The sequence below is a fragment of the Diabrotica virgifera genome, chromosome 1, assembly GCF_917563875.1.
Source record: "Diabrotica virgifera virgifera chromosome 1, PGI_DIABVI_V3a".
NCBI lineage: Eukaryota > Metazoa > Arthropoda > Insecta > Coleoptera > Chrysomelidae > Diabrotica > Diabrotica virgifera.
The window spans coordinates 316,364,703-316,379,265 of record NC_065443.1 but is presented as its reverse complement, the minus strand read 5'-3'; the positions used below and the strand labels follow the sequence as shown (position 1 = coordinate 316,379,265).

The window sequence follows — 14,563 nt, the reverse complement described above, 5'->3', positions numbered from 1 at the left end:
ATTATTTTGATTTTGAATTGAGATGATTTAGAATTGAAAAAATACAACAAAACATAGAGTAAGAAAACAATATATTAGGTGAACATTGATAGAAATTTTGATGGTAATCAAATTATGTTAATAAAAGTATTACATACTATGTATTTTGGTAGGTTCAAATAGGTAGGTACCTATGATACATTTACAATTATTACGTACCTGTTGCTTTTAAAAACTATTTAAATGTCACTACAATTATAAACTTTTTTGTTTCTGTCCTCACAACAATAAAACTAATATATTATACATTTGTTTACCTTCATATTGAACAATTATTTATTATTGACAGATCATTTCAACACCCAATCAGAGCCCGTATAACGACTAATACCATACTGTCGGTGTGCGCATGCGCGCAGATCAATATAAATTCACCCTCAATCTCAATCGCGCCTAAAGAAGGATAACTTCAAAAACATTTTTTCAGAACTACTTAGTCACATATTGATAAAGCTGTTTTAGTTGTATATTATTATTTATATTCACATATTTGCATGTGCATATATATACATGCACACTCCAAAAACAGTGAGGTAAGTATCAATGCATGTATATATTGCAAAACAATTATTTTTTTGGGTGGAGTTTGTTCTTGATATTCTCAAAGTGGCAATAAAAAATATCAAAGAACATGTGAAAGCAATCTCTTAGGGTTTTCTAATTAGGCGCATCAGAAAGTACGGAAAATTTCCTACAAAAAAACGTTGTATACATTTTTTTCCATACTCAAATCTTAACCCTGTAAACGACATTGAAAAATGTGAAGGGTCTAAAACTTCGGTGCTTATAAGAATAGACGTAAATATGACACATTATGCTTAGAAGTATGTATTAGAAGGCTGCATTTGTCAGTGTGACACTTCGTGCTGTACAAAGTAGTATTTGAAAGTACATGGTCTCTGAGTTTCTGTTTGCCAAAATCACCCATAACTCCAGAAGATGACGTGCTACGGTAGTGACACTGGGCACCAGGGGCTCCGGGGGTGGTTCTGATGGCATATTCGTGTTCAGCGAGTCCACAAACCTCCAAGTAAACTGATTGCATCAATTTAGGGCCGATAGCACTCGAACCTCCAGAGGACGTGCCTTGGCGGTGACTCTGGGGATAGGTTCTGATGGAGTAGTCATTCAATTCAATTCAGTTTATTGATGTCAATATACAAAGTATTTACATAAGTCAAAGTCTGTTAAAATGCATCATTGAAATACATTGGCAAGCTAACACTTAATAAGTAAAATCTATAAAATTTTATCAGCTAGTCTAAATACTTAACACAAAGTTAGAATATTAGCATAAAAACACAAGAGCACACAGAACATTTAAAAGAGCTGTAGGACTATCACAACAGGGTAGCCCCGAGATATTCCTCCTGAGAATAGTAAGCACCCACCAAAAGAAGTTCTTTGATTTTTATTTTGTATGTATCTAAGGGCAGTTCTCGAATTATTAGGGGTAATTTATTAAAGAAATGTATAGCCAGACATGATGGGCCATCTCTGCACCTCTCCAGCCTACGAAACTTTGGGGCAAGGTTCCCTCTAAAGCGTGTGTTAATATTATGAATCTGTTCATGAGTCTGGAATTTATGCATATTGCATTTTACATATACAGTGCTAGTCAAAAGTCCGTACCCCCCCTCGTATCTTTTGATCGGTTATACCTATAATAGTAAAATTTGGAGGGACGAAATAAACGGACCTAAGCTTCTTAACGAGTCATGACAGGTGACGTAATAGTGACATATGACTTTACAGCGCCACTGTGACAGATAATTTTAAATGGGACCTTATGGCAAGTGATACCTCGTTTGAAAGGTATTGAAAATACCTATTCAGTCATACTAATTTTATTTAGAGTTTAAGCTAATTTTGATGAATAAATGAAATAAACGTAAAATGTAGTTTCGCATTTAATTAATAAAAATTCAAAATTCCGCCTATGATTACTTGTCAAAAAGGTTGACATTGACGTAAAAACTACTAGAGAATTGAAAAACATCAACTTTTTTGACAAAAAAACCATAGGCGCACATTTGAATTTTTATTAATTAAATGCGAAACTACAATATTATATTTATTTAATTTATTCACGAAAATCAAAATCAACTTAAACTTAAAAAAAATTAGTATGACTGAATAGGTATTTTGAATACCTTTCAAACGAAGTATCACTTGCCATAAGGTCCCATTTAAAATTATCGGTCACAGTGGCTCTGTAACGTCATTGTCACTATTACGTCACCTGTCATGACTAGTTAAGAAGCTTACGTCCGTTTATTTCCTCTCTCCAAATTTTACTATTATAGGTATAACCGTTCAAAAGATAAGAGGGGGGGTACGGACTTTTGACTAGCGCTGTATAAGATTATCATATACAGAGAGCACGTAAAGGTTGGAATAAATTCATTTTCTCAAGAATGGACGATTTTGGAAAAAAATCCCGAAACAGGTTAATTTTTACTTTTAAATTGCGACTTTTTGGCATATGTATCATACTAGTGACGTCACCCATCTGGGCGTGATGACGTCATTTATAAGTTTTTTAAATGAGAATAGGGGTCGTGTGATAGCTCATTTGAAACGTAATTCAATTATCTATTCAGTAATATAAACATTAACATATTTATTTATACAGTGTCCAAAAAAAAATTTTTTGAATTAAATTTATTGACATAAAAACAAGAATGTGTGTAATTTATTTAACTCAAAATACATTTTACTTCTATCAGAAAACAGGAAATAATGTTTATTTGACAAATAAATATTTTTTTTGCTTAAATTCAATATTAAAGCCGCCACCCACCATCCTCTTGACATTTCATTTAAGCAAAAAGCAATGAATATTTTTCAAATAAACATTTTTTTTCTGTTTTCTGAGAGCAGTAAAATGTATTTTGGACTAAATAAATTACATGCATTCTTCTTTTTATGTCAATAAATTTAACTGAAAAAATGTTTTTTTGGACACCCTGTATAAATAACTTTATAAATGTTTATATTACTGAATAGAGAATTAAATTACCTTTCAAATGAGCTATCACCTGACCCCTATTCCCATTTAAAAAAATCATCGATGACGTCATCACGCCCAGATGGGTGACGTCAGTAGTATGGTATATATGCCAAAAAGTCGTAATTTAAAAATAAAAATTGACCTGTTTCGGGATTTTTTTCTAAAATCGTCCATTCTCGATAAAATGAATTTATTCCAACCTTTACGTGCTCACTGTATATACTGGCAAGGTAATGTTAATATTTTCCAATCTATAAAAACTTGTCTGCAATCGGCTCTATATGGCAAGCCTGCGACAATGCGAATGGCCCTTCTCTGCAGTCTGAATACATCTTCGCTCCTGCACTATGGCCCCATGCGAGAATAGCATAGGAGATATGTGAGTGACACAAAGAAAAATATGCCTGCTTTAGTATGGAAGCGGAAACACAGGATGAAAGTCCACGAAGCAAAAATGTATTTGATGATAGCTTTGCCACTAAAGAGGTGGTATGAGCATCCCATATCAGACCAGGGTCCAGCAGAACACCAAGAAATTTAGCACATGATGCATTGTCCAGTTCATCAGGAATATTTCTAGTTGAAAAAAGTAAGGACTGTGTTTTGGTTTTATTGAGAAACAGCCTATTAGAATGGAACCATTGTTCTGCCTTCGACACTGAACCCCACGAACTCCCCACTGCTGTTACCAAATCCTTACTGCAGGATGAGATTGTTGTGTCATCTGCAAAGAGAGTGAAATGCGCAGTTTGACATGAAAGTGGTAAATCATTGATGTATATCAAGAATAATAAGGGACCCAACACAGAGCCCTGAGGAACTCCTATGCCAAGCATCCTCTCTCCGATTCAACACCTGCAAATCTCACCCTCTGGCAGCGGTTCGTCAAATAATTTTTTATCAATGATATACTGGAGATTGAGAAGTTATATTTACTCAATTTAGCAGTAAGAATTTCGTGGGACACACAATCGAAGGCTTTACTTAGGTCGCAAAAGTTGGAAGACACATAGTTACCTTGTTCAAAAGCATCTTGGATGTATGTTACAAGATTCAAAATACCCTGAACAGTCTTCAAACCCTTTCTGAAGCCAAATTGAGATTCAACGAAGAGCCCGTTAGACTCAAAGAAACTTGCTATTTTTCCAGCAAGACATTTTTCAAATATCTTCGAGAATATAGGTAACAGAGAGATAGGTCTGTAATTAGACATTTGATCTGTCTCTTCCTTTTTAAAAACCGGAATGACCACCGCAGTTTTTAAAACTTCAGGAAAAACCCCCTCGGCTATACATAAGTTTATGAGCTTGGTCAGAGGACATATTATTAGATTTTTTATCCCTTTGATTAAGCTGACAGTTAAATTAAATGGGTCCTTACTTTTTTTATTTTTGAGAGAGTTCACAATATCTCTTACCTCCTTAAAAGAGACTGGTTGGAATTCAAACATCTGTTCAGCATAAGGTGGTGCATAGTTGAGTGGGTCATTGTGGGGTGCAGGAGTACGGCTATGCAGCTCGGAGGCAATGTTTAAAAAATAATGAATAAATTGATCAGGTGTTATATTAGAATTAGTTTCAGTTTTTGTGATGCCTCTATACTCATTAATGATATTCCACATTGTTTTAATCGGGTTAGGAGAGTTTGAAATTAGTTGGTCATTGGTAGCTTTCTTTGCTGCTTTTATTGCTTTCCGATATTCATTTTTAATATTTTTTTATGTATTCCTGTAGGTAATTTGGTGCATCAAGCTGTTTATTAAGTTCTATAAAAAATTGAATATTATTACGCATTGTTCTCAAGCTATCATTAAACCAACTCACCACACCCGCCTGACCCTTTCTTTTAGAGTAAGACTTTTCCGGGAAACAGGTCAAGAATGCATTGGAAATGATGTGAACAAAATAGGAAAACTTATTATTTGCATTCATATTAGTGTCATTAATAAAGTCCCATGAAATGTCCTCTATCATAGAGAAGAACAAGTATCTTCCTCTCTCAGTGATGGGTCTAAAAAACACTTTTTGAGGATCAGAAAATTGTTCTCCTCCCATTAAGGTAAATTCCAGGTATATACCTCTATGGTCAGATATACCAGGATCAACAACTTGTAGCTGAAGGTCCTGTGGATCCAAATTGGAAAAAACATTATCGAGACAGTTTTTCTGTCTGGTGGCTTCGAAATTATTTTGATGAAAACCGAAACTATGCATTAGGTTACATAATTCTGTACAGTGAGGAGAATCTGTATTAAAATGAATATTAAAATCCCCAAGAATCAAGATTTTCTTAGTAGGGTTAAGTGATTGTAAAGCTCCCTCCAGTACTTAATAAAAACGTTAAAAGAGCCTGATGGAGGCCTATATACAGTTAACAAATATAACTTATATTTTTCAATATATGCACAACATAATTCAATTTGTCCCTGTATGGACAGATATTTTACATTATGCCACTCTTTAAATAGAATGTTTTTATTTATTAAAATGGCTGCTCCGCCTCCCTTACAGTTTGTTCGGCAGAAGGCTGAAGCTGGCAGAAAATCGGAGACTCTTAAGGACCTGTATTCCAGATCTGATAGCCAGTGTTCAGCCAGACAGAGTGCATCCGGTTCTCTCCCAGTCATGAAAGCCTCCAGCTCATTAATCTTATTTTTTATGGACAAAACATTAATAAATAAAACCTTAAAACTAAATTTTGAATAAAATGTCTTATTATAATTTATATTATTTTTGTCTTGCGCAGGACTTACACTTTCCAGTGGTGAGTCTCCATAAACCCCATTCAAAGCTATTTTGGTAGAGTGGGGCGCTGCAGGTTTATAAAATGGTTTATTAGAGCACCATTTGGCCAAAGTTCATCATCCATGAAGGTGACCTTGTGATTTGAAGGGACGCCCACCTTAAAAGAACTACAGTGGTTGTCTTTTTTGGTTCGTAGTTTATAACATTGAATTCCATTGGTAATTTTTAATTGTTCTAAATACTCCCTGACATCCTTGGCTTCAGTCTTTGGATCGAGACCGGATATAAATATCCACTCCAATGGACATGAAATTGCGGCTTTTAGAGTGCAGTCATTACTTCTGCCCAGTTTAGGAGCGGGCCTAGTATCCTTACGTGAGGGATGCTTTTTTTTCTTGGATAGCACCTTCTTCCATTCATATTTTTGATTTTGGTTATGTTTATTTTCATTTATTGTCTCTGTCACATCATCGTTTGTTTTGTCAAAAACTTCATCTGTCACTACTTCTTCTTCTACCCGCATGATTTCCGTGGCTATTCCCAGAGATACATGGGTGTTGGGTTGCAGACTTGTTCCTACCGTGTTGTCAGTCACGTCGCGGCTGTTGTCGCGATCTCTGGCTTTAGTAATACGAACTAAGTCTGCTTCATCTGTATTACCATCTACGTTGGTAGATTTCTGCACTGTTGGATTATCCGTGGTCTGTATTGTTGACGGTGGAATCGGAGCGAGGAAAGGACTTTGACCTTGTTTACAAGTAGAATTGTTGTTGTTTTTTTTTACCGGGATTTTCATACCTTTCTAGTTTTTCTCGGAGTAAAGAACAGTTTTCTTCCAATAGCCTGTTTTCGCTTACAAGCTCTTGATTCAACTAATGAGCGACCATGTTTAGCGACCCCAAAAATTCCCCGAGTAACAAAAGTTGGCCCTTAATACATGTTTATTTTGACATGTTTATGCACTTTTGGATGCATATTATGCATTTTAAAATGCAGCTATGCATTTCCAACCATTTTTCTAATGTTGACTTTTTTCCTGACATCATCCTGAACACGATGCAAAAACTAGCAAGGCTCTAGAGTCTAGACTCTAGGTGGTATCTTTAAAAATTGATTTTTTTCAGTGTTTTTAGTGCTAAATGCACTGGTCTAAATGAATAGTCGTAGTAAATGGAAATTATTTACACATTTCGTTTGAGCGACTTTGCAAGTATAGACAAGTATGTACCTACGTGAAGTGTACGAATCATCGTGATCCCTTTAACTCGGGTCATTTTTGTGTTTATGATTTGGTGTTTCTGCAGGCAAAGTTTTATAGTTTCATTTTTGTTTTAGGTTTACATCAGAACGAGTTTAAAATGAAATCAGAAAGAGCATTGGCAACACACTGTGGAAAAAAACGTTACAAGTGTGAAATTTGTTCTAAGCCGTTTCCAACGCTAAGTTGCTTGAAGAAGCATTTAAGAATACACACTGGAAAAAAGCCGTATAAGTGTGAAATTTGTTTTAAGCAATTTAATCAAGAGAGTAATTTGAAAAGACATTTAAGTGTACACACTGGAGAAAAGCCTTACAAGTGTGATATTTGTTCTAAGCAATTTACTCGACAAGGAAGTTTGAAAGGACATTTAAGGATACACACTGGAGAAAAGCCTTACAAGTGTGATATTTGTTCTAAACAATTTATTCAAGAAACACATTTTAAAGGACATTTAAGGATACACACTGGAGAAAAGCCTTACAAGTGTGATATTTGTTTAGAACAGTTTTCTTATAAGTATTCTTTGGATGTACATAAAACATGTCACACTGGTGAAAAACCTTACAAGTGTGAAATTTGTTCTAAGCAATTTACTCGAGAAGGAAGTTTGAAAGGACATTTAAGGATACACACTGGAGAAAAGCCTTACAAGTGTGATATTTGTTCTAAGCAATTTACTCAAGAAGGAAATTTGAAAGGGCATTTAAGGATACACACCGGAGAAAAGCCTTACAAGTGTGATATTTGTTCTAAGCAATTTACTCAAGAAGGAAATTTGAAAGGGCATTTAAGGATACACACCGGAGAAAAGCCTTACACGTGTGAAATTTGTTCTAAGCAATTTACTCAAGAAGGAAGATTGAAAAGACATTTAAGGATACACACTGGAGAAAAGCCTTACAAGTGTGATATTTGTTCTAAGCAATTTACTCAAGAAGGAAATTTGAAAGGGCATTTAAGGATACACACCGGAGAAAAGCCTTACAAGTGTGATATTTGTTCTAAGCAATTTATTCAAAAAACACATTTTAAAGGACATTTAAGGATACACACTGGAGAAAAGCCTTACAAGTGTGATATTTGTTTAGAACAGTTTTCTTATGAGTATTCTTTGGATGTACATAAAACATGTCACACTGGTGAAAAACCTTACAAGTGTGAAATTTGTTCTAAGCAATTTACTCGAGAAGGAAGTTTGAAAGGACATTTAAGGATACACACTGGAGAAAAGCCTTACAAGTGTGATATTTGTTCTAAGCAATTTACTCTAGAAGGAAATTTGAAAGGGCATTTAAGGATACACACTGGAGAAAAGCCTTACAAGTGTGATATTTGTTCTAAGCAATTTACTCAAGAAGGAAGTTTGAAAGGACATTTAAGGATACACACTGGAGAAAAGCCTTACAAGTGTGATATTTGTTTAGAACAGTTTTCTTATAAGTATTCTTTGGATATACATAAAACATGTCACACTGGTGAAAAACCTTACAAGTGTGAAATTTGTTCTAAGCAGTTTCCAACACCAAGTCACTTGAAGAAGCATTTAAGAATACACACTGGAGAAAAGCCGTATAAGTGTGAAATTTGTTTTAAGCAATTTAATCAAGAGGGAAGTTTCAAAAAGCATTTGAGAGTGCACACTGGTGAAAAACCTTACAAGTGTGAAATTGGTTCTAAGCAATTTACTCAAGAAGGAAGTTTGAAAAACATTTAAGGATACACACTGGAGAAAAGCCTTACAAGTGTGATATTTGTTTAGAACAGTTTTCTTATAAGTATTCTTTGGATATACATAAAACAGGTCACACCTTACAAGTGTGAAATTTGTTCTAAGCAATTTAGGCAACATGGAAATTTGAAAAGGTATTTAAGGGTACATACTGGAGAAAAGCCTTACAAGTGTGAAAATTGTTCTAAGCAATTTACTAAAGATGGAAATTTGAAAATGCATTTAATGTTACATACTGGAGAGAAACCTTACAAGTGTGAAATTTGTTCTAAACAATTTAGCGACGAGAGAAGTTTAAAAAGGCATTACAAGATACACACTGGAGAAAAGCCTTACAGGTGTGAAATTTGTTCTAAGCAATTTGGTGAAGTAGGAAATTTGAAAAAGCATTTAATGTTACACACTAGATAAAACCAAAATTTGTTTTAAGCAATTTAGTAAAGCAGGAACTTTTAACTCATTTGAGAATACACTAGGGAGAAAAATCGTATACGCAAATCGAAATAAGCGGTACGCTATTTGGTGGCGATTTTACAAAATATACCCGCTCTCAGCACAAGCTCCGCCTCCTACGCATTCGCCATCCAGAACTGTAAGAATCCTACCCGCTATCAACACTTTCTTTCTCCCTTCCTTATACCCTTTTAGGTGTCGAATTTGGGTTTAGTTGAAATCAATCCCAACTCAAGAATATCCGCCACAAAAAATCATAGCATGTGATCTGTCTTTAAAAAGACAACCAAATGCAACGGTGGCACTGAAATTCTCGCGTTAGAGATTCCATAGTAAATCACGAGGGAAAACCAGGAAAAACCTCGTGATACTATCCCGACATCGTAAGTATTTGGGTTTACTTTTAGTTTACTCTCAAAACTAATACCAAATTCTGACTTGATATTTTAAATTTTAAATAATACTAAAATACTAAACATATACTAACTCGATATGTTACTGATTGTAAGAGTCTGGGTGTTTCAATAAAAAAAGTCAACAACGTTTTTTTTTAAATCAGCCATTTTTTATTTAATAGCGATATAAAAAAATTTAATCCATTCAAACAAAACTTTTACTAAAATAAAACATCAGCGAAAACCGCATATTTCTATCTTGATTCGTTTAGAAGTTATAGGCAGTTAAAATGAGGGAAAATATAAGTGGATACCCGGAATAATACGATTGTGATACCGACGATACTGTATACGAGCGAAAATTGGACTTTACAGAAAAAGCATAATAAATCTACGAGCTATAGCCGGAAAGACCAAATGGGATAAGAACTGAGGCCATAAGAGGGATAACTAAACAGGAACCCAACTATAGACTCCGGTTTTCTTAACATTCTGTTTTTTTGATTAATTCGCTTATGTTTAACAACTAGATTTGTTCTTTATCAATTCAGGGTGTTTCTAAATAAGTGCGACAAACTTTAAGGGGAAAGGAACAAAATGCAAAATTTTGACGCCTGTATTTTAAATGTAATCATTTAAAAGATTACTTTATTACCGAGGGCCGAAAGTCCCTTAAAATGAAAAAAAAGTTTTTTTTAATAACATATTTGAAACTAAAAATCACACTAAATTTTCTTAGTTTTTCACCCCTGTAACTTATTAAAATAAACATAAAAGTTTTCAGGAACTTTGGGCCCTCGGTCCTAACGTAATCTTTCACTCTGCGTTTAAATTTTTGAAAAATACTTATTAGTTTTCGTAGGATTCGAAAAAAATGAATCCCGTTTATATTCTTGTTATTGGTTTTTTTTTGTATAATAAACGTTACTTACAAGGAATTGCTTTTAATATTATTTTGCACAAACTTCAAATTAATAATATTTTCTTGTTTGACTCAAAAAATACTATAAATTTTACCAGAATTTGTACTTTAAAATCGTAGTTTCGAAAGCGGTAGTCCGAAAGTCAGACTACCGACGTCATCAATTGCGACGTTGCCTTTTTCTCTTCATGGCTTGTAAAGTAAAGGTGGCTATGCCAGGGCCTAAAGTTCCACTTTACATCAACAATTGAATAAGAAATTGACCAACTTCTTCAAGGTCAAATTTGACTTATACAAAACACATAATTTTGCCGTGAATAAAAAGAAAATAAAGAAATTTGACAAAATAAAACATATCCAATTGTTCTATTTCATCAAATTCCTTCATTTTCTTTTACAAACCATACATTTTGTACACGTCAAATTGGCCTTGAATAACTTTGTCAATTTATTATTCAATTTATTGTTGATGTAAAGGGGACTTTAGAATAAACAAAAATTTTCTTTTGAATGAGATATTTAAAATTAAAAATCACAGTCCATCTTCTTTGTTTTTCACTCCTGTAACTTATTAAAATAATTATACTAAATTAATTCAAGATAAAATACAATTTTACAAAAGTGACAAAAAAGAAAAGTGCCCAAAAAATAACTAACCTTTAAATTGTTAAAGGATAATTCAAGCTATTTATGTATATGAGTTTAATTTTGATCATCTACCCTTTCTTTTAAAGCAATTTAATTATATTGTCCTTTTCATGAGCATTTTTCAGTGCGTAACAAATTATAGGAAAAAGGGTAAGTCCGTGATAATAGAGAGATATTGCAAATTTAACACAGCCAACGTTGCGTTATTTATACCGCGCTATTTTGACAGAATTGACATTTCTCAGACGTTTCATAAATGCAGATATTTTGGTTGCGGTATTTTACGGCTCGATTAAGATTAGTTGTTTATCTAATTTGTACTCAAAATCCAGAATTTAATTTAGATGGAAGAAAGGTTTGTATTTTCTTCCAAATATCGAGCAAGAGAAACAAATGATCCTTGAATCCTTGATCCTTTTCATGTTTTCCTGATCTAACGTCCAATTTTCTGAAGAAGTCAATGGATTTTGACATAACACTTGATTTAATAAACACAAATCGTCATCAGACGTAAATCTAATTCGTTTGCTACTGTCTGAGGTAGCCATTTTAGCAAATTATTACGAATAAAGTTAGTTTAAATGAAAGGTAAACAACAAACATAACCTGAAAACAAAATAGCGTAACGACTCCCCTAATAACGGCAGGCCATATTTCCAATAACGCAGCGTAAGTCAGATATCACATCTGCGCATGCTCTACTGTCAAAATAACGCGTGCTGTAATACAGCAAGTGCAAAAAAGACTCAGCAATATCTCTCTAATACCAATGAACTGTCAACACTGATGGACAGTGATGGAATGGCCCCGTCCATAGAGAAATAAAAAAAAGGCCCATTCTCTTTTTATTTCTCTATGGCCCCGTCCCATTCCAACAGTGAAGCGAGATAGGCGCCAACATACAAGAGAGAGGTTCTAGCACTTCTAGAGAGACAGAGAATTTTCAGGTAAAATTTGCTACAACTACAACGTACCTGACTAGCACTGTCCGATTATCTTCCCTCCTTTACCTGATTATCTTCTATCTCATCCTGACGCCATTAACTTCGTTTTATGGCGATTCCATCAGTGTTGACAGTTCGTTGGATAATACACATTTATGACATTTACTAACATGACATTTTAGTTAAATCTGACAGTTGTCACATTTTATTTTCAATTTGGAATAAAAACAAATCAAATGTGTTTCTTGCATTTATAAAATGGTATTTTCTTTGATTTGTATTTTTTTTATTTTCCATTTTTTTATTATGCCGCCATCTATCGACAACTAGAATAACTAAAATAAATGTTGTAAAATGTCTGTAATCACGGACGTGCCTTTTTTTCTGTCACATACAATTTAATGCGTTAGAAAGAAATCGAAAACCTGTGACGCACTGAAAGATGATCATGAGAAAAAGAATATCACATTTATAATAAGCGTATTCTGCTTTCAAATGAAATTGTCTATTATCTAAATAAAATCAAATAAAATTATAGGACCACCTATAATTAGGCCCTCTATTTGAAAGCTTGACAGTGTTGCCACATCTAATATAGCGTCATGATCAAATGTCACTTTCGCCAAGCCTGAGGAATGACATCTGACAGAAGTCATGTCAACAATCAACAAGAAACAGTATTTTATTTTAAGCGTCAAGCCAAGCTTAGAGAAGTAAAAAAGACTTTTTTTTTATTATTACTGGATGCTTAATAAAAAGACAGCAACTTAACTACAGCAAGAGCACTAACGACCACATAGGTATTTATTTAATATTGATTTAATGCACCACATAGTCTTGTGGATTTTGTGTCCATTTTTTGATAGTGAAATCTAAATTTCTTTTGATTTCAGAATAACAGTATGGAGAAACAAGAAGACGAGTACACAAAAAGCGAAGTATCTGATATAAAAAGCGAAACCGAATTAGAGAACAATGGTGTGAAAAATACAGAATTTCCAGTTACCATAAAAAATGAATTAAAAGAAGAAATGCTTCTACCTGAGGATGATACAACTAATGAAGATTCCAAGGATTGGTTCATCCAAATGAATACGGCATTGTCCATTGAAAATGTAAAACATGAACAAATTAAAGATGATCATGACTTGGTCAACTGTAAAAATTTGAAGTCTGAACCAGATATTAAGGAAGAGGAAGACGTAATTGCAGAAAAGCAGAGTCAATCTGGTATGTATACTTAAATCAAAATTATTTATTTATTTATTAACGGGATAAACCCAATACATACAAAATACGTCATAATAATTAAAATATAAAATTTAGATACAGTAGAACCCCGCAAATCCGAACTAATTGGGGGGACAGCCGGTTCGGATTCCGAAAAGTTCAGATTATCCGAAAGTTAGCCTAAGAAGCTAACGAAAGATGATTTTTAAAATATTTGGACTGCCACCGATCCCTTTATGAAACTTTATCCGCACATTTATGCCTCCAATATTCTAAAAAGCTTAAAAATATTTAGATCACTGAAATATTAAATCGCTAACGTCAGTAGTTTTGTTTCATCAAAGGACATGGGAATTCGGCAATGTAAATGAATCATTTAATTTGTAATCTGGATATTGATTACAATATGTTTCTTATCTTTTTCAATGTTTTCTTTCATAGTATACCATGGGAAATGTGTATTATGCACATTCCTGTATTGATTGTGTTTAATTTTTTATAAGTATGTACTACGTATAAAGCAACATATTTATTTTTAATAAATTTCACATGTCCAAATTAATATCAATTTTACTTTGTTAAATTTTCTGGTTTTCTGTACATATAATAAACATGTTTTTAAATTTTTATTTTGAATTTTTAAAATTTTTTTCACTTTCCGTTGGTTCGGATTTGCCGAAAGTTCGGATTTGCGGGGTTCGGATTTGCGGGGTTCTACTGTACACCTAAAACTACAACTAAGTAAGTATATAACACAAACATAAAAAATAAAAAGAATATAAAATATTTTTAAATGATGAAAACAACGTAATCAATTATAACAGTTAAATCTACCTATTTAATTTTTTAAATTCAAAATTCAAGACGCCCGAGTTCTTGTTTAATAGAGGAAACTGAAGAACCAAACAGATCTATTAGTAGGCTATTGATTATATTCAAAATAAGATAGCTAAAAGGAAATACAACGTTAACGGGGTTTTATTATTTGATATGATCAATGGACATCTATATATGAAAAAACCGCGGAGTGCTACCATTTAAAGGGGTGCGTTTTTGAGAAATGGGTGAATTAGTCCCTGGGCACAGGTTACATTAGGGTGAGTTCTATGCACTTTTGGTACAAACATATCTACATAAAAATTGTTCCTGGTTAAATTTCCTATCTAAATATCACTTTTTAAAGTC

The 14,563-nt window shown here is 33.5% G+C and overlaps 2 protein-coding genes across 6 annotated transcripts in view; both read left to right on the top strand.

The window, feature by feature from the left end:
• LOC126879243 (zinc finger protein 665-like) overlaps positions 1–9,781 on the top strand; it is a 29,501-nt gene extending 19,720 nt beyond the window's left edge. The window contains exons 2-3 of one of the 2 annotated variants that reach the window (XM_050642297.1): positions 7,132–8,523; positions 8,859–9,781. In XM_050642297.1, coding sequence (XP_050498254.1) covers positions 7,132–8,523; positions 8,859–8,878 — 1,412 coding nt within the window. In that variant the 3' untranslated portion in view covers positions 8,879–9,781. Of the gene's footprint in view, positions 1–7,131 lie in introns of both variants that reach the window. The other variant, XM_050642296.1, reaches the window with a different exon arrangement.
• A 3,016-nt stretch (positions 9,782–12,797) lies between these two features.
• LOC126879244 (gastrula zinc finger protein XlCGF57.1-like) overlaps positions 12,798–14,563 on the top strand; it is an 87,580-nt gene continuing 85,814 nt past the window's right edge. For 3 of the 4 annotated variants that reach the window (XR_007696012.1, XM_050642299.1, XM_050642298.1), the window contains exons 1-2: positions 12,798–12,948; positions 13,042–13,378. Coding sequence is in view for 3 of the 4 variants with exons in the window: in XM_050642299.1 (XP_050498256.1) it covers positions 13,051–13,378 (328 nt within the window). In the remaining variant the exon portion in view is untranslated. The remainder of the gene's footprint in view (positions 12,949–13,041; positions 13,379–14,563) is intronic. The other variant, XM_050642300.1, reaches the window with a different exon arrangement.